The sequence below is a fragment of the Dermacentor silvarum genome, chromosome 2, assembly GCF_013339745.2.
Source record: "Dermacentor silvarum isolate Dsil-2018 chromosome 2, BIME_Dsil_1.4, whole genome shotgun sequence".
NCBI lineage: Eukaryota > Metazoa > Arthropoda > Arachnida > Ixodida > Ixodidae > Dermacentor > Dermacentor silvarum.
Window position 1 is genome coordinate 239,363,400 of NC_051155.1, and position 19,310 is coordinate 239,382,709.

A 19,310-nucleotide genomic window follows, 5' to 3' on the forward strand; every position below is an offset into this window, starting at 1 on the left:
TTCCCTTTGCCGCTCCTCGCATTCACGCTGCTCCTCGGGAGCCCTAACTATGCTATGCCTATCCATAGCGGTACTGTAACAACAATGAAATCAGTTGCTAGGCTGGTTCTTTTATGTATGAAAGGCTAGTGACGTCACTCCCCACGTCGCAAGCTGCCGTCACCGCGGCAGCTTGCGCAACAGTAAGTAATCTTTACCGAGAAACGTATGCGGGGAGCGCTACGCGCTTCGCATTGTTATCAGGAGCGCCTTATCATCAATGATGTGGTTTGGATGCTTGTTTAGTGCTTGTTCTTTATTGAAACGAATGCTGTGCTGCATGTTGTATGCGTGATACCAAAGAATGTATGCACTTACCGCTTCAATACCTGAAGTTTTTTTTTTTTCCTTTTTAATCGGTGAAGGCATTTCTTTTCCGTGAGGACGCGCCGCGAAAAATTCCGGCCAACTAGTGGCTAACAGCGTCTCTGTAAAAAGCGGGCGGAATCAGCAAACCAACAACTTTTGTTGGGCTCACCTGGGCGAGGGTTTGCGCACGCGCACAAGCCAGGCGACGGCGGCAGCGAGAGCCAGAGCGGCCAGCACGGCGCACGAGCAGCCTGCCGCCACGACCAGCGACCGAGAGGACGAGGAAGTGGACGAGGCCACCGGCGAGGGAACGAAGCCGGCCACCTCGTCTGCAGACTGCGCGTCTGCGATTAGGGTGCGAAGCTTCCATCAGCAGACAGCTCGTGATGGCCACGCATGCATTAACAAAACAATCGCATTTCAAGACTTTGTGCACGGCCATAAGAGGGACCAATATCGGCGAGCCCGTCATCAGAGATTTCAGAGACCCACCGTGGTTGCTTAGTGATTATGGTGTTGGGCTGCTAAGAACGAGGTCGCGGGATCGAACGCCGGCCACGGCGGCCGTATTTAGATGGCGGCGAAATGTAGAAAACACCCGTGTACTTAGATTTAGGTGCACGTTAAAGAACCACAGGTGCTCTAAATTAATCCGGAGTCTCCCCAATACGGCGTGCCTCATAACCAGATGGTGGTTTTGGCACGTAAAACCCATAATTTAATTTAATTTTTAGAGATTTCAATGTATCAATTTAATCCAATTTCACTTTTATTGACAAATATCTAAGTACATAGTCACAGGAGAAAGTTTCAAAGTAAGAACTGCAAGCCGGACCACCTCCATACGATTATTTACTAAAGGCAAAATATTGCGAGCCTGACATGCTATACAAACATTACGAAAATAATCCGCAAATGTATGTGAGTAAAGCGAATGACAAAATATACGCGCGAAAGATATATCCCCGAAAGATCAGTCACCTGGCCAAAGAACCTGTGGCTTCGAAGCCCTATTGAGTTCTATATGAATATGAGTCACTATAGACAAGAGGGATCGAGCTGAGCCACTGAGCGTCGCATAACGGTGCACCGCCACGAAAAACTGAAGCAGACACGAACGCATCGCAGTGGCGGACTACATATAGTGTGTGCTACAAGATGCCTGCTCACGGCACGCTGTTACACAAGCAGAGGCCAACTTGTAAAAATCAGCTGTTAGCGCTGTTGCCATTGGCGCAACCAGGATGGTCGCGTCTCCAAGTCCTCGGGACGTCTCGGTTCATGTGGGTTAGCACCACCTGTTCATTTCGCGTTATGTTACAGCCAATAATAGGCTGCTTGGTCTCTTTTAAACCTGCGCCTTGGGCCGTCACTGTATCATGACTGTGTTTCAGTCACCTGCGACGCTCGCTAGGAAACCGTAGGAGACTAACGGGAGAGCCGTCGCGTGTGCCGCCAGACGGTGACGTTGCTGAACGGCACCCGCCAATCCTCAGCCTCCCGCGAGTGAGCTCTGCGGTCGCTTCAAGAGGCGTTAATAAGTCTGAGGAAACGTATAATGTAGGTCCACACTTGAAGTGCAGAAGGAACAAAAGCCAGTATGAAGAACGGTTGAGGCAAATGGAGGAGAAACGATGGGTGGATAATTTTTCGGAATCCCGTATCGCCGCAGTGCGGATAGTGGCCTTACAGATCGTGCTATATAAGGTGACGCACGAAATACCCAAGTATCTTAAGAACAAAGGGAAGAGACTCCGGATATTCGGAGTAAGGGACTTTGAGGACTACAGTAAGGTTTCAGAACTACAAGCAAAAGTGTGACAAAGATTACATTTGGCATTGCTGCATGCAAGTCAAGGAATGGACTGAGCCAAGCAAAGGAATGAGCTATGCCATTCCATCCCAGACATCAGAGAGGTCTTAGAACCCTTCAAAAGCAGGGAATACAGAAAACGTAAGAAAATGCTGTGGAAATGGTGGGGAAGGGTAATACCAAGGCGAGAAGGAGTTGCATGTATTTCCTTTTACTTTTACGTTAAGGTGACGAGTGTCGTTGATACAAAGAGAAGCTTCTATTTATCCACCTACTTGCGCCTTCGGTTCGGTTTCGAAGCCGTCACTCTGCGCGTATAGTCTGCCGTGTGGCATGCAGTTCACGCTACGGATCATGCTAAGGTTCGCAGCAGGCATGCAGCGAAAAGGGTTTTACTCGCGGTGCGGCAAGAGGCGGTGGAAGCACCGGTTGTCTGTTTACGACACCAGAGATGACGCACCTTTGGCGCAAATCTTGTTCCGCGGCAGCGATACCGAGGTGTTCGCCGGCCGGGTGCCATAGTAGGCCGGCGGCAGGTCGTAGCCGGCGGCTTGCAGCAGCCGGCCGTCGGGGTGAAAGAGCTGCGCGTCCGACGGTGCCACCACGGACACGTTGAGCACGATGCGCACGGGCACCTCGGCGCTCGCGAGGCCCGTGCAAGGAAGCCGCACCCGGAAGCTGCGCGGCGTCGCTGGCAGGGTACCCCGTGGGGACACGTCCAGGGACGGCGCGCCCAAGGCACGGTGGCCCCGGCCTTCGTTCACCTGCGGAAACAGTCGAAGCGGTGCTTATACCGCTGCTCGCTGACGTGGTATGCCAAGTCTGGAGTGATATTCTCGGTCAATCACTTTCGAGGATTAAAAAGAAGAAAAAAAATAATTCTGAGGTTTTAATGCAAAACTCAAGATATCAGTATGAGGCACGCCGTAGCTGGAAGCCTCTGGAATAGTATTGACCACCTGGGGTTACTTAACGTGCACCCAATGCCCGGTACACGGGCGTTCTTGCATTTCGCCCCAATCGAAAGGCGGCCGCCGCGGCAGGGATTCAATTCGGCGCCCTCGGACTTAGCAGCGGAACGCCAAAGCTACTACGCCACCACGGCGGGTCTTTCGAGGATACCATGGTATATAATCAATTGCGTGATATATCGCGCGAAACGACACCGGAGATTCGTCGGATACGATCAACAGCGTTCCTGGCGCAGTGCCAAGAGAGAATTGGCACCGTGTTTGCCGTGAAGTACACCCGTGAGCAAAAGTATACGGAAGAGGGGTTGCGCGATAAAGCCGATTTTTTTCCCTCTTCCTGTGCATGTAGCTTGAGATTGAGGACTGCAGTCCAAACTTGTCATTGCGAACTTTTCAGTGTACCCATTAATTCCAGTTTATGCTTGTTAATTACGAAGAAATTCAGTTTTTTTCGGCGACCCTGTGGTCCGCATAATTTTGCTCACGGGTGTACGTCAACGAGACACGTCACCGAAACATTTGAGTTTATTGCTGACATGCCGTGTTCTAACTTTTCCTCGCGATTGGACGTTTATATATGACGCATGTTTGGCTTCCTGAAATATAGTTGGGAGTCTGCGCCAGTCCTTGCTGTATATACGTGTCTCTTTTTTCTTCGCCCGCGTCTTTACGCGCAGCCCTTTCTACGCTTCCCTCACGCATTTTATTCAGTATGTGTTCCTGTAATTTACTGGGACCTCTGAGGTGCACCCACGCTGGTTTCTTATCCCAGGCAGAGCGAAAGTTCAATGGACCAGAGGCTGGACAAAAACATCCATACTTGATGGGCTGCTGCAATGCCTTTTTTGTTTAAACCTAAACCTGGACTACCTTAACGTGATTAAGCATGTACAGGGTCTGTATAGCATTTTATTGCGATAGCAATTATATGGACACTCAAAAGCAGATTTCTGCCGTCGGCGTCGCCATCGCCGTTGCCGTCGCCGTCGCCGTCGCCGTCGCCGTGAGGTTCCGTATGACGTCAATCGAGATGAAATCGTCGCCGCGCGCCGCCGAACGCTGTATGTGCGAGTGAAAGGGCGCGAGGGACGCGCTCTTTCACGGCGAGTGAACGCACGGCGGAGAACAAACGCGCGTTCTGCGCCGTGCTTCCTTAAGGGCTGCAGAAGTAGGCGTCTCTTTCCTCCTTTACAATCATCATATATGTAGAGCAAACGCGCCTTCTTTCGACGCGCGAGAGGCCGTGGGGGAGGAGGGAGGGGGAGGGAAGGGAGACGGCGTTTAGCTGCGGCACCAAATGCCTATTTATATCAGAGGCTCCGGCAGCAGTCACCAACGCCGCAGGCATTTTGAGCGAACGCGGGAAAAACGCCGACGGCGTCGACAACAGTTCTGCGCGTTGCCGGTGCTGCTGCATGTCCAAATTTATACAGCTGATAAAGCTAATATCATTACTCCGTATAGCTCTCTACAAATTTGCTATCGCAATTGATGCTTCGCCTTTCAGGTGAAACTGCGACAACTTTTTTCCTTTATGTCGGAAAAAGTTGCCGACATAACGCTTTACCCAAATTAATAGTTTCTTACACGAGAATACTAATCAGGTGTTTTCTTCTACTGCACCGTACGTTAACGTGAAAATGACTGTCGGCAAAAATTGCTAAAACGGAAGCGTCACAACTTGTACCGTGACCTGCGTGCGCGTGACGCAAGGCAGACGTATGCCTGCGACGCCATGTAAACTATAAGCGTGAGAGAGTGCGCGACATACCTGCACGTCCAGTGCGTAGGCGAGCGGCAGCGGCCCGAGCGCCTGCCAGACGAATTCGAGCTCGGACACGTTGGCCGGCACGGGCACCACGAAGCCCAGCGCGTACTCGTTCCGGCGGCCCTCCTTCACGTAGTACAGCTCCACGTCCAGACCTGCATTCGAGCAGGACGCTCTGTTCAACATTTCCTCGAAAAGAGCGTGTCCTCAGCGCAGTGCGAAAACGTCGCAGAATGCACCAGTCGGGCCAACTTGCTCCAAATAGAGCGAGTTGAAAGTATAATTCCCTACCGAGCAGGGCGACTCCCACGTCTTCACTCCAACTATAGGGTCTGTGAACTCTGGAAGTGATCACCGCGTTACGTCACCAACTGCTCGAGTCTAAATTAAGAGATACAGATCCATTACGATCATTAGACGTACCCCGTTGCGGATGAGGACAGACGAAGTGACAGGACATACGTGGCGCACAGTGTTTCATGTCAATCTTTCATTTGTCCTTGTCCCCAGCGCGCTACGTCTAATGCTCTTAATGGGTCACCAGAAAGCCGAAACTATCACCTTACAGATACTGAGATCTTTTGTTTTTCTCTCCCCCCCCCCTCTCTTCCATGTGGTGCTAATTATAGGAGATATCGGGCCAAACGAACGGCATGTTTTCAGAAAGGAACGGGGGAGGAACGGCTCTCTATATACAGTTGATATAACTGTACTCTATAGCGCCGAGTGCTCATGTTTCAACATAAATTGCTCATAGTAATGTAATTCTATGTAACACAATGTAAATACTATGTGCCAACTAGCCCCAGCCGAAGTATTATTGAATGTAACTCAAAAAGCATCTTGCAGACTGTTTTAAAAGGGCAGTGAACACTTTTGGAACACGGTTCACGATCTGTAGTTAATGCCGCCAAGAACACCCGAGCCGTTTTATTACGCTGCACCGCAGCATGGGAGCCCACAATTACATAAAAGACAGTTCTCTCCCTCTTTCTCTCTCTTGTGGTTTTCGCTGTCCCCTTCTATTATACCCTCCTATGACGTCACAGACGCGCGCGACAGCGCATAGGCGATAGCCACTGGGATATTGTTCGTGATTATGTGTTGTTCTAGAACGAAAGCTCGCGCAGGCATGCATACTCTTCCAATCTCCTAGCAAAACTGGGAAGCTGCAGCAGTTCTTAACTTGTTACCTCTGTCCTCTTACTGCTTCTTTGTAGCTCTCTGGCATCTTTGTCAGACACCAACCTTGAAGGGTTACCATAAGTGCACCTCAGAAAGAAAGAAAATTTAAGAAAAAGGCAATAGGCTGGCACTGCTGATCGGCGCCGCCTGAGATATTTGGAAACGTCATGTTGGGAGAATGGGGAAAGCAAGCATAGCGCTCTTTGTATCGCCATTATTATTAGGCCCTTATCAAAAACATTTCCACGTGCATACATTCATTGGAAGGCATCGCACTCATTCTCGTTTGTTCTCAGTTTTGAAAGAAAGGTTTGTGGCAGGGCATCTTTAAGCTTATTGATGGTGCTTATTGGCGTAAGGGGTGTAACGGCATCCGATCGAGGTCAAAGGGCACCTCGAACGACAAACCCTACCGAATTCGCCGGACCCGTCGCCAACACGCTCTGTTTCGTCGAGAAAGGTCTGAATCAGAAGCCCGCATTTCCCGGCATTCGCACGCCCGAAACAGCACCGCAGCGCCACTTTTTTTCCATTAAGGGTTTTGGGGAATTAAGAAGCCCGCAGCCGCGGAATAGTCTCTGCATGACAAGATGGGAAACTTGAGCCACGACCGAGAGATGCTCTCCGCTGGGCCGCGAGGGGATCATCGAATCGGAAGCGGATCCGCCGTGCGATCAGCGACCGTGTGTGTATAGGCGGGTACACACGCCGAGCGGCTCCACAGGTCGGCGGCTGCGCTGTGTGTAGTACATACGTGCCGACGCGGATCGATGAGCCGTCGCCGCGGGCAACGACGCTCGGGGCTGACCCGCTTTGAAAATTTCAAGCGCAAGGCTCCCTTTTGTTTTTGCCCCCCCCCCCCCCCCCCCCCGGGCTTCCTTATTTCCGACGACGACGTGTTCTTCCGGCGGAATGCGTAGCTATAGGCGATTAAGCTCAGAGAGCCAACGGTACGTATAGACAGGCAGCGGATGATTAATGGAGTAGGTCGGTGCCAGTTCATCAAACACTCGCTGTCTCTGCACCGCCGCCCACTGAATTTTTCGGCTCTCTTTATAACTATGTAGAGAGGCGGGTTGATTGCAACATTTTCGCTAGATTAGTGCTGGAACGCCTTTTCCAACGGACAGTTCAAATGGAGGGCAAATAGCATAGAGCGGCCGTGCGCTCCTATGAGATGCTATATAGTTGTTCAGCGCGGAATTCCCGTATTTCTTCATCACATCGTCTCCTCGTAGACAGGGCGATCCGGCTTTCTCACTATATATTATATATTAAATTTTTTTCTCGTAACGATAGGCTGCTAATGGGTATACAGTCATAACGACATTGTGGCCATAGAGCCGCGCCCCTATCATTCATTCTCACTCTGGCAGTCAGTTTTTCTTTAGAAAAATAAAAGGAAGAACAGAAGAGAAACAAAGCAATAGGAACAGAACAGACACAAGATACAGCTAGGTCTGCACGTGTAGAGCTTTTTTTTTTTTAACCGAGTCTTCTAAGATGCCCACTTTATTAAAGACATTTCCATCGGCCTATAGGTTCACGTATAACAACACGGTGCATTCATACAAAGCTCCCACAAAAGCACAAGACAGAAGAAACGAAGTAAAACGCAGTAAAACGGTGAATGGGAGCGGAGAGTGTCAGAAATTCTTGCCGGCTATATATAATCGTCTGTCGAAGGTCCATATATCATGCTCCCCGAAATTTATCTCCGACGGGCGAAATTAACGAGATGAAAAGCTGCATGCTCACGGGCTTCGCCCCGACATTCGTACTGCGAGGAAGCACCACGCGCCGAGGCGACCACGACGGGCTGCCGGGTGACATTGTGACATTGACATGGCATTTCCGCGTATCACTGGGGGAGAATATAGGTTATTAGTGGCACGAACACCGAATGACACTCTTGTTTATTGCGCAGCAACTTCCGTTAGGAACCGACTTCCGGTTTGTCACAGAGGTGAGACGAAATTAAACATAAATCATAAAAAATAAAAAACAGGTAGATATCGATGGTTATACTTATGGTTGATGATAGATATGATATCAGAGTACAGGTTTAGTACAGTAAGGAGCTCATTACGTGTCAGGAATAATTATAAACAATTAAGGAAAGTCTTGCCGTTCACCAAAGCACACAATCGTACACTTTAGATACCAACCGCGTCAATACAGATTTGGCGTAATGTGCGTGGCATTTTGTAGTGTAGTTTACATCGTTTACATCAAGAATTCACCAGCATTATCTGTGCCTGTGTCGTACTTCACTTTAATAACACAGAGTTAACACAAGGAAAACACAAAGTTAATCCAAACAGTACACCAGGGTACACCAACGCCGATCGAGGTGCGAGTGCCTGTGCCACTAGCAGAAGTCAAGGATTAGGGTCGTTTCTCATTATTCTAGTGTCGTTAACGTCGCCCCCCTCTGGGTAAATAAGAAATAAGATCGCCTGCATTCTTGTGGTTTAGTAGTTCTCCACATAATTCGTGTGGAGAGGATACGCGGCACGAATAATTTTCATCCATATAACAACGACAACATTCGGAATTGTGAGGACGCTACGTATGTCAGCATATACCAATTTGTTTCTTTTAAATGGCCTGTGTCATATAGCAGAAATATACTTATTGAGCTGGATTGCTCAAACAGGAGGACATTACTTGCGCAAGCAATCAAAATGCATAACTGACAAAATTATATTTCACTAGCCGGCTTTTTAACTAATTACATTAGGGCACAAATTGCAGATTACGAATTGAAGCAAGCGATATCTCATCGCATCAAAGAGCTCTCGCCTGCTCGGTGGTCTTCTCGCCGAGTAAAGTGTGCCGGTGGTGGAGTGCAATAGTAAGCTAGACTGATCCCAGAGATGGCTTGATAAAAAATGAGAGGCAGTGTAATCCGCATTCGCGTGGATCACGTGGGTCCGGTGGTGGGAGTGTCAGCGTCGATCTATATTTCACTTGCCGAGCAGGTACGCAATCGGCAATTGCAATTCTGCAAAACGCGTTGTAAGAGATGAACAGTTTCATAACATTTATTTAACCGCTTCACGAAAGTTTCCTTTCCCATAGATTCCAAAATGTACATTGGATCTGAATTTGTTTCTTTTTTTTTCTTTCTCTTTTTTTTTTTTTTTTTGTCAATTCGTATATATACATACGTGCTGGCTCTGATGCCAGAGCTTGCTTCTGCGCGTCAACTTTATGCAAACAAAGTTGCTTCGTGAGTCGTGTCCCGCACGTTTTCGTTTTCTATCTCTCTCTCTCTTATATATTTTTTCTAAAACGCTACGCTCAGAGATAAACCTTCAGCTTTGCGATTGAGTGGCCGCAGCCACAAAGCTTCTCGTTCTTAAGTTCCTTTTGCCATTGGCTGACCGCTTTCGCCAATATTGTGTACAGCATCAGCATTGCATGGAATTTTCTCTTACGAATTGACAATTCTAGCGTAAAAGGTTTTTGTGAATACGCGCCCAATTTCGACAACGCACGCGCAAACACTGCATGCTGCAGCGCTACGTCTGCCGGCGCCAAGAGGCCGGCTGGCGCGGTGCGGGTTTGCTCCTCTTGCCAGTAGTCGCTAATCCGCAGATAATGAGCGGATTCGTCGGCCCCCATTCTGATTTCTCTTCGCCGTTGGTCGTGGGGGAAGAAGGAAGGCAAGGAGGAAGCACACGGCTGTGTCCCCTGAAGAATCAAGAACTCGGATATTGATTGGCGCTGCTTATATCACTGGCTTACGCACAGTGTGTGTGTGTGTGTGTGTGTGTGTGTGTGTGTGTGTGTGTGTGTGTGTGTGTGTGTGTGTGTGTGTGTGTGTGTGTGTGTGTGTGTGTGTGTGTGTGTGTGTGTGTGTGTGTGCGTGTGTGCGCGCGTGCGTGCGTGCCTGCGTGCGTGCGTGCGTGCGTGCGTGCGTGCGTGCGTGCGTGCGTGCGTGCGTGCGTGCGTGCGTGCGTGCGTGCGTGCGTGCGTGCGTGTCAAAACACCTTTCGATGCAGTGCGGGAGTATACTTTAAATGTAACATCCTACATCGTCTCCTATTCGTTATTTTCAATGTGCGTCCTATAGTAGCGAATTATGAGTCTTGATTTCTCGCGCAAGTAATGTCTGCCTCATCGAGTAATCCAGCTCAAAGCGTAGAACTGTGCCATCTCCCCAAGCAATTGTCAAAAATGTTTGCTAAGACGAAACGAAAAACGAAGAAAAACAGAATATATATACAGTGCCGGCTCCTGCTGAACCGCAATCTGCTGGTGAGCTCCTTACGTTTACGCATGCCTCATTTATATAAAAAAAAGAAAATAGCTAGACAGTCATTAAAGCGTATAGTTAAGGGCTGTGCGCTGTAAGTGTTCGCTATATAGACAATGCACGCGACTTACAATGCGTGCGCAGAGTGAAACGAAGGACCCTAGTAAAAGCTAAGCATCGATAATGCGGAGGATGTCCATCCGCATGAACTATCAAGCTCTGTGGCTTCGTCACGGTCGTTAGATGACACGCTGAAGTGTTGCGTACTACTCGGTGTAGCTTTGCAGAGCCTGCTTTGTAAACACTGTCGCCGTTGGAGCACGAAATAAAAGCAGAGAAAAGGAAGAGTATGCCTCTATGCAGTGATTCGCTGTTGTAGTACTTGCTGCCCAACATGCCGGTGCTCTCAGGTAAGCGTCCTGTATATGGCTGCGTGCGCCACACGGAGAGCGTTCAAGATCAAGCATTGCGCTTGGGTCTACAATGCTGCACGCCAGGCAAAAGAACAATAGAAGAAGCACGTGCTCGCTTTATCGGTGTACATATAGGCACTGTGAGCGACTTGGGGTGTACCTTCGATATTTGACCCGACGCAGTCACCAAGACTCCCTGTGATGACATCACTCCTTGAGGACTGTGAAAAGCTGCTTTCAGGGTGGATGCAGTTCGATTGAAGCTTTTCACGGGCCATATTGCGTCACGAGATTCATAGGTCGTTCCCGCGGGTATTAACGCGACAGCGTTAAAAGCCCCGTGTCGCAGAAAATCCGGCGTCGCCGTAGGCGCCGGCGTCCACGGCCCAAAAATTCATCCCGAACCACCCCGACCACGCAGGCCCTCCGCGTGGCGCAGAGGCGTTAGTGAACTAATTGAATTTCTTAAAGTAAAATGCGTCAGAAAAAATCGTGAAGTACGACTTAACCACTACCTACGGACGTGATAGCGTCGGATTGTAATTTTGAATATACGAGAAAACATAATTCTCTTACGCGGAAACTCAAACACAATTCCCTTTTCGAGTGTTTCTACAATTTATACAGCGGCGCGCCGCGGTTAGTTCCTTGCAAAAACACCATCCAGATGGCGCTGGCCTCCCCGGAAGCCGTGCGCGGCGGCGAAGTTGCACAAAAAAAGAAAGCTACAGTTGCCGGGAAGCCTGATAAGCAGCCAGGGATCTTTGAATGTTATCGCGTTCCAATGTTAAATGCGAAGCTTAAGCGTCCTCCAAATATTTCACAGGGCATCTCCGTGGGTCCTATACCTAGGCGGTAAACCGCTGGTCCGATTTCAGATAATTTAATTGCGAACAAGTCTTGCGTCCCACCTCTTTGTCTATGGCAACTAATTAAAGCCCCTCTATGACGTTTTCCGCCGACCAATTCGGAATACCGTTGATAATGGGGCTTTAATTAATGGAAAATTGCCCTGCCACGCATTGCTACAATGAACGGCGGCACACATACATACATGCCCGTGAGTCCGTCACGCCATCTGCTTAACGGTGGTTTTCGTACATCACTCAAATAGTCATCGCTTCACCGCTCGGCGGTTCAAGTTAGACGGTTATACCATACGTTAACACCGACTGTTGCACAACTTGACGATGTTTATCGTACCAAAGCGCTATGAGAGACGCCGTATAGTGGAGTACTTGCGATTAATGCTGACCACTTGCACCTAAATATGAGTACACGAGCATTTTTCGCATTTCGCCCCCATCGACATTCGGCCGCCGATGTCGGGAATCGAATCCGCGACCTCGAGCTCGGCAGAAGAACGCCATATCCACCGCGGCTGGTGTGTCGTTCAACTTGTTCTTATCAGGGAGGCCGCTCGTTTTCTTTCCAGGGAGCTGCTTTGCACATGGGTGATATTCTAGGGTGCTAAGGTAGAGCTCTGCAAGCTATTGATTGCGTCATGGAAAGAGGTCTAAATTTTGTCGGAAATGAGCTAGCAGTCAGAAAAGGAAACACAGCTTTGAAAGATGCCTCTGGAGCACGTATTACGTACGTTTTCGTGACAAGATGCGAACGCTTTCCTTTTTTGCATCGTTCGAAACTTCGTGTTTGGCCGATTAACCCAACCGCACCGACGCCACAGGTGCCATGCATAACCATGACAGAGAAAATTTCATATGCTTCCGAAGCTCAAGCGCAAGCGAACATGTATGATGTACCGGAATAAGATTGGTGTTGCGTTCACGAGGGGCTATGCACACCTCAATGATAGTCTCAGTGACACTGACATTAACTGTACCCGCGCAGCTATAGCCCAGTGTCTATATGGTGTCGCGCTGGTGAGCTCGTGCTCGTGTACCGTGCTCGTGTACCGTGCATTGGGTGCACGTTAAAGAACCCCAGGCTGTTAAAATTAATCAGGAGCACCCTACTACGGTGTGCCTCGTAATCAGATCGGGGTGTTGGAACGCGAAACCCGTGAATTTAATTTTATTTCATATAAACTGTGAGAAATGTCAAGTGATTGAAACACGTGCGAGCGAGAACGTCAGAAGCTGAGTGCTTCGTTCGAACACGTCGATAGCCGACCAGTATAACAAGACTTGGTTTTTGGTTTTGGCATGACGCAAACTATAGAGTTGCATTTATAAAGACGCTGACTTAAACGCGATGATTTACAAATGAAGAAACGTGCTACTTGCATACACGCGCTCCCTTCTTTTGATCATTATCAATCCCAACCGCCCCCTTCCTCTTCCCACTGCAGAGTAGCATGCAGGTCAGAGTAAGATAGCACGGGCCGACCTCTCCCTTACTGTAAACCCCCCTCTCTCTCAAGCCAATTGCACCTCACTGCGACGGACTGCGCTATTTCGTTGTTTTCTACTTTGACTTCCAGAAACAACGAACGCTTCAGAAAAATACTAATTATCTCTGCAATTTCAACGAATACCTCGCGTTTGTTCCCATCCATTGAAATAGTAATAACGAGAATAAAACGACTGTAGGAGGTGGCCATCGATTTTGCGTCAACAAAGGGAAAAGTGATGCGCTATGGTCAGACACTCTAATCCGTTAGAAAAGACCGAGCTGACATGGAGATTATACTAGCGCAATGCTCTATATGGCCAATTTGAAAGCATCGATTCGTGTGCCTCAAGCAAAGAAAGAAAGCAGTCGTTAATCTCATCTCTGCACATAAAAGAAATTGGTCGACTGCCCGAGATGTTTCTTTTTTTTTTTTCGTTTCTCTTTCCCTCTTGGCCCTTTTCCTCCACAGCGAGTATGCAAAGCTTCAACCAAACAGACGAACGAAGCGAAGCGAGACACGTGCTTGTACTCTAGCTTAATTTAGCTAATGTTGCTCACTGGTGGAGTGCTGTTTGACGGCGCATACCTCCAACAGGCTTATCTAGTGAATGCAGAGCTGTGTTTCGTTTTCCTTCTTCTTATTATTTTTTTTCCTGCGGAGTTAGGCTTTCAGCTGCAAGTTCCGTACTGCGTGGTGTCACCTGAAGTCCCGTGTTAGTCAGGCAGACTTATGTGCGAGCTGTGCTTCATGCATGCCGAAGCGACGCGCCGTCTACCTCCATCCATACTTGTTTCTTTTTGCCCGCACTATTTTGTACTCGTACATTCATTTTTGCTTTCTGCCTCGCCTGTGCCTGACAGTTTCTATTTCAACAGTGGGTAATTGAGCTCCATGATTTCGTGTTTCAATTTTGTAGGCCCTTCTGCGTTATGTAGATGATGTATGGCGGCTATTAAATTTGTCGACCGAGTGTGCCGCCACGTCACGGTCAGTCTGCTGAATGGAATCGTGATTCCGTCCGTCCCGTGGGTCACCTTAATGACACTGTATATATTCGTACACATGTGTATGTACATGTAATGTACATATAGGTACACATTCAAAATTATAACAAAGAAAAAAAATTGAAGAATCCGTAAATAACAGGATAGACATGAAATCAACCAGAAGGAGGCTTTGCGTTGGCAGGAACAATATGCATGCAATCAAAAGTAACCATGGAAATGTCAGGGGGAACTTAGATGATCGAGTAAAGGCAGCAGAGGAATTCTATACTGAAGTGCACAGTACCAAGAACGGCCACGTAACCACGCGGTTAGACGTAGTTGCATATAAAGAATGGACAACCCGTGTATAACTAAGGGTTAGGTTAGACGGGCTATTTCCTGCTGCTATAGAAAAGCAGCAGGAAAAGATGGAATACGAGTCGATATGGTAAATGATGTTGGGGATATCGTACTTGAAAAGTTTGCGCCCCTTTAAACGCAATGCCTCATAACTTTAAGTATACCAGAGACTTAGAGGAATGTACCCATAATATTAATTTATAGTAAGGGAGACATTAAAGAAATAAATACTAATTAGAGATCCATTGGCCTTATTTTGGCATTAAGCAATATCTTCCCTAAGATAACTAAAAAATCTTGACAGCAGTTGATTTCAACCAACCCCAGAGAACAGGTTGGCCTTACCAAGAATATGTACCACATCCATGTCTTATTGAGACGTCTGGGCAACATGACTGGACTCTCTATATGGCCCTTCGTAGACTACGAAATGACATTAGATTCATTAGAGCTACCCACGGTAATGGAAGCATTGAATAGTGAAGGAGCAGAGAAAGCACACGTGACCAACCTAGGAAATACCTGCAGAGATTCCACTGCTACGATAAATCATCACAAGCACAGAAATATACCCATCAAGAATGGAGTTAGGTAAGTAGAAACATTCTCTCGAACTTTACTGACTGCGTCCTTGGAAGAAGTATTCAAAATGTTACATGGGGAGGGATTAGTTGTGAAGATCAATGAAGAACATCTCAGCAACGCGCGTTTTGCAAATTACATTATCCTGTTCAGTAAAGATTGAGATAACTTACAACACATTATTGAAGACACTAACCAACAAATTAAAAGGATATATAAGATTGAAGATTTATCATGTTGACGATTAATATTAGTTTCAATACCATGGTAAGAGAGAGAATAAGAGCGTGCGATTGTTATTCATCCCCTGTAAGCTGTGCAACGACGCATTTATCTAAGTAGTCACAGGGTACCCGGATCATGTGAAAGCAATCTCTAGACGAATAAAAATGGTTTTTAGCGCATATTGCTCGCCCTCCCAGGTCATGACCGGCCTCTTACCGCTATCCTTGAAAAGAAATGTGCACAATCATTGCTATCTACCAGTACTAGTCTATGGAGTTGAAATGCAGTCAAAGACGGAAGAGGATTAGGTGGTGTGATGAAATGAGAAAATTTGAAGGCATAAGATGTAGTCAGCGGTATCAAGATGGAAGTAATAGGAGATGATATAGAGAGGCATTTCTCCTGCAGCGGCAATAGAAAAAGAAACTGATGGTGATGACGACGACGATGATAATGATTATGCTAATGATATTGTTATCTATAAACAAACATCTACCCGTCTAGGGTATACTTTGCCAAACCTTCGCGGTAAGGACAAAATTATAGCCTCCACATCTATGACCGGGTTTCCGGCGATGTCACTTGCCTTTAATGTTGCTTTTCTGCAAACAGACAATTTCAGTGGCAAAGAAAGCTTTCAAGGAAGATTAGACGAAAAGTCGCAGGGGTATCTTTACGAGATGTTCTATCTACCTTTCGGTACGAAATGTTCGTGATGACTTAGCGTGGGTGTTCAGAAGAAAAACATCGAAGTTACATTTCGTTCTGGTTAACTGAAAATTCCGTGTCAAGAGCGTCGAAAGGGAGATGGAGCACCGTACGCTAACACGTTTGCTGTATCTCGATAGCTTGGCCACAAGCCCTTTACCCTGACATTCGTATTTTAAAGACAGTACAGACAATGCGAGCAAAGAATGTGAAGAAGGAGACAGCGCAGACTGCTACATACTGAAATGTTTATTTTACGACTCTGTCAATATTGCCATACTGTTTAATGAAAATTTCACAAAATATTATAGTCGCGAATTTTGAACTTAACCCCACCGCTTAGTAATAACAACTGCTAAGCATACTTAAGCACAGCGCAGTTTGCACAAGTCGGTGTGCATGATCTGGGAAGCGCCACTAAAAAGGATCATTAGCTGTATGGCGTTTCTGCATAAGCCAAGTATAAAAGAAACGACGTCAGGGAGGGTATAAAGTGGAGCGATGGCGTACCGATGGGCTCGAAATGTATCTCACACATGTTTCAAACTGCTTATCTAGACGCGGAGCTCTGGTGGTGCCTGCGGTTAAAGTCGGCAGAACTTTCGACCATATACTATGCGAGCAACAAAAGGAGCGCGTTGCCACGTAGCTGCAACCACGTGTACTACATGCCGTTGCAATATTTCGAAGATCACAGAGTATGTTCGATCGCAAGACGTCCAGAAGATATTTTGCGGCCGCTATTTTCGCATAGATAGCACATACTCCAACCAAAACGTAGGGAGGCGCCTCAGAAGATGACGCACAGACGGATGTCCCGGCTGCACTCCATCGGGAAACAAGCACTGAAAATGCGCGCCGTGCGTCGTCGCGAAGCCCGCACGATCGCGGTCGAGCCGCGCTCTCTGTTGCTTGGCGAGCGCTAATGAAAGACGGGTGTTTGTTTGCCTCGCGTGGATCACGCAGTAAGGACTTCCACGAGAGTAATATACGGGAAAGAAAAATAGGAAACGGCTAGAACGCGCGGACATCCAGCGTGCGAATGCGTGTCCCTACGCGCAGCTTTCGTGGCACCATTGAAGCGATTCTGGCTTGCACCGAAAGCCATGGTCGGTGGCCGAGTGAAGCCACTCACCGAACAGCCGCCGGGATTCGTGCTGCTTGAGGTAGAGGTTGAACGCGGCCTTCGATGAAGCGGCGGCGCTGAGCAGAGACAGGGCAGCAGCCGCCACGGCCAGTGCCGCCATGCCTGTCCCAGGCGCCGCCGTCGCCGACGCCACCGCCGCCGGTCGCGGACCACAGGGGGCGCCACAGTGGGAAGCGCTCCTCCTCCCTACTTCCCTAAACGAGGGATCTCTCCCCACGAACCCGGCGCCGTTGGAGCGCACACGGCAGCGCAGTAACACGAGAGAGAAAGCGCCCGTCCAAAGTGGCTAGAAAGTGCTCAGCCGCTGGAGGGCAACGACTCTGGCGCGCGAAGGCGGCATTCGCTTCACGTTATTTCACGCATCAAGGGTGAAGAGAATGGACGAAAACTGAAGTACACGAAATCAAGATGAAGAAAGGGGAAAAAAAAAGGGGGGGGCTGCAGTTAGAGCCAAGCGCATACATATGTCGTAATGTAATAATTGACATGGTGAAAATGTGTAAAAGGTGCGAACGAGGGGAAAAAACACAGCTTTTAACCAATAGAGCGAGCATTTAGCAGCACAGCCATCTCAACTCAAGTGTACTTGCGCATAAAAAAAGATGGCAATGCTGCAATGGATCACGTGTGATATAATTTCGCAAAAACCAAAAATGGGGAAACATTTCAGTGTAAATAAAAGAAATGCGAGAAAAACAAAAGGTGCAGATAGTTAAGGAAGGTCAAATAAGCTGTTAAATATGACGTTACATATACTCGAGAAGCAAAATCAGCCAATTCCTTGCTCGCACCTTGCTTCTGCATTAGCGCTTGAGAAGTTGCGCCAAATGTTCCTTGACGTTGCTTCCGGATGGTTGACTTCAATAATGCAATTACCACGGTAGCACAGCTTGTCGAGTTTGTCATGAATGACGCAGTCTCATCCACGCCCGTACAGGAAGTATCCGAGCCTGAGCGATGTCGTCTTAATAAATGATGCACAGTACATCCCTATAAGGACGCTATCATCAGGCCAACACCTCGTCGACGCCTACGATATCTGTCTACGACGCGAGTGAAAATGTTTATGCACATGAACCGTCGCCAACACGAACCTCGACCAAAGGTTTTTCACAGCGCGTGCGTGAAATAATGAACATTATTGTAGGAAGATTTCGTTCTTGATTGCCTATCAGGTATCGAAAAGCACGCTACCGAGGTGCCGTACAAGAGCCTGAAGGAGAAGAGGTATGTGGGTTCAGGGGAGGGAACAATGGAGGAAGGATGGATGGAGGCATGGGTGAATTGGCTCTGTATTCGTACGAGGATTTCACGGTTGTGGAAGGCACACACTTTCACACTCTCTCCTTCTCTCATCCACACACGCACGCACCTACGGCCTCCGGAAATGAAAGACAATGCCTTGGAAAGGCGCTATATTCGTCGTCCTTTTCTTCTTTGGGGCGCTCAAACAGTCGTCTCATCGCCTAGTGGATTACGTGGAAATGTTCTCAATCCACGAGCGTTGTATAACAGCAAGTAATCGTGGCGGATACAACGCGACTTAACGTTAAGCGAAGCTTTCGTGAAACGTGTAAATTAAATTCTATGCAGAGAGACGCATGATGCGTCTCTCTGCATAGAATTAAACACATATCCTCACGGTAACAGACAATTCATACCTGCCAAGTCTCCCGAATGTCGTCGTAATGTTTACGAACTTCAGCTCGTTTCACGATTTTACAATGCTGCGTCAAGTTTAACAACAACAACAACAAAAAAAATTCAGCTCGACATAAGAGGTTTATTTATTATTTATTTATTTATTTATTTATTTATTTATTTATTTATTTATTTATTTATTTATTTATTTATTTATTTATTTATTTATTTATTTATTTATTTATTTCAAGCGTACTTGCAGCATGCGAGAGGCCTTAGGCAGGAGACAAGAAGAAACATACTAACAGTACATCGAATACAAAGCACGATAGTTGACATACAGTTTTAAATGTTTCGAAGGATGGGGGCAGCGCCAGATGTAAAAAAAAATGTATACAAGAAAGAAATTGTAATAATATCTGCAGAGTGTCGCCGTTTTGTGGTAGCACTAGTCAACTCTACCGTATACAAGAGGGGTTCTTGCTTCGCACTAGTTTATTCAGAGAAGTTCCTGCAGCAAGTGAAATCGGCACCAATTAACAT

The 19,310-nt window shown here is 47.6% G+C and overlaps 1 protein-coding gene across 1 annotated transcript in view; it reads right to left on the reverse strand.

Annotated features, from left to right (window-relative positions):
• Positions 1-17,226, reverse strand: part of LOC119440764 (tyrosine-protein kinase RYK-like) — a 35,623-nt gene extending 18,397 nt beyond the window's left edge. The window contains exons 1-4 of the mRNA XM_037705644.2: positions 17,115-17,226; positions 4,904-5,055; positions 2,622-2,925; positions 518-692 (exon numbers count right to left, since the gene is read on the reverse strand). Coding sequence (XP_037561572.1) covers positions 518-692; positions 2,622-2,925; positions 4,904-5,055; positions 17,115-17,226 — 743 coding nt within the window. The remainder of the gene's footprint in view (positions 1-517; positions 693-2,621; positions 2,926-4,903; positions 5,056-17,114) is intronic.
• Between the last annotated feature and the right edge of the window lie 2,084 nt (positions 17,227-19,310).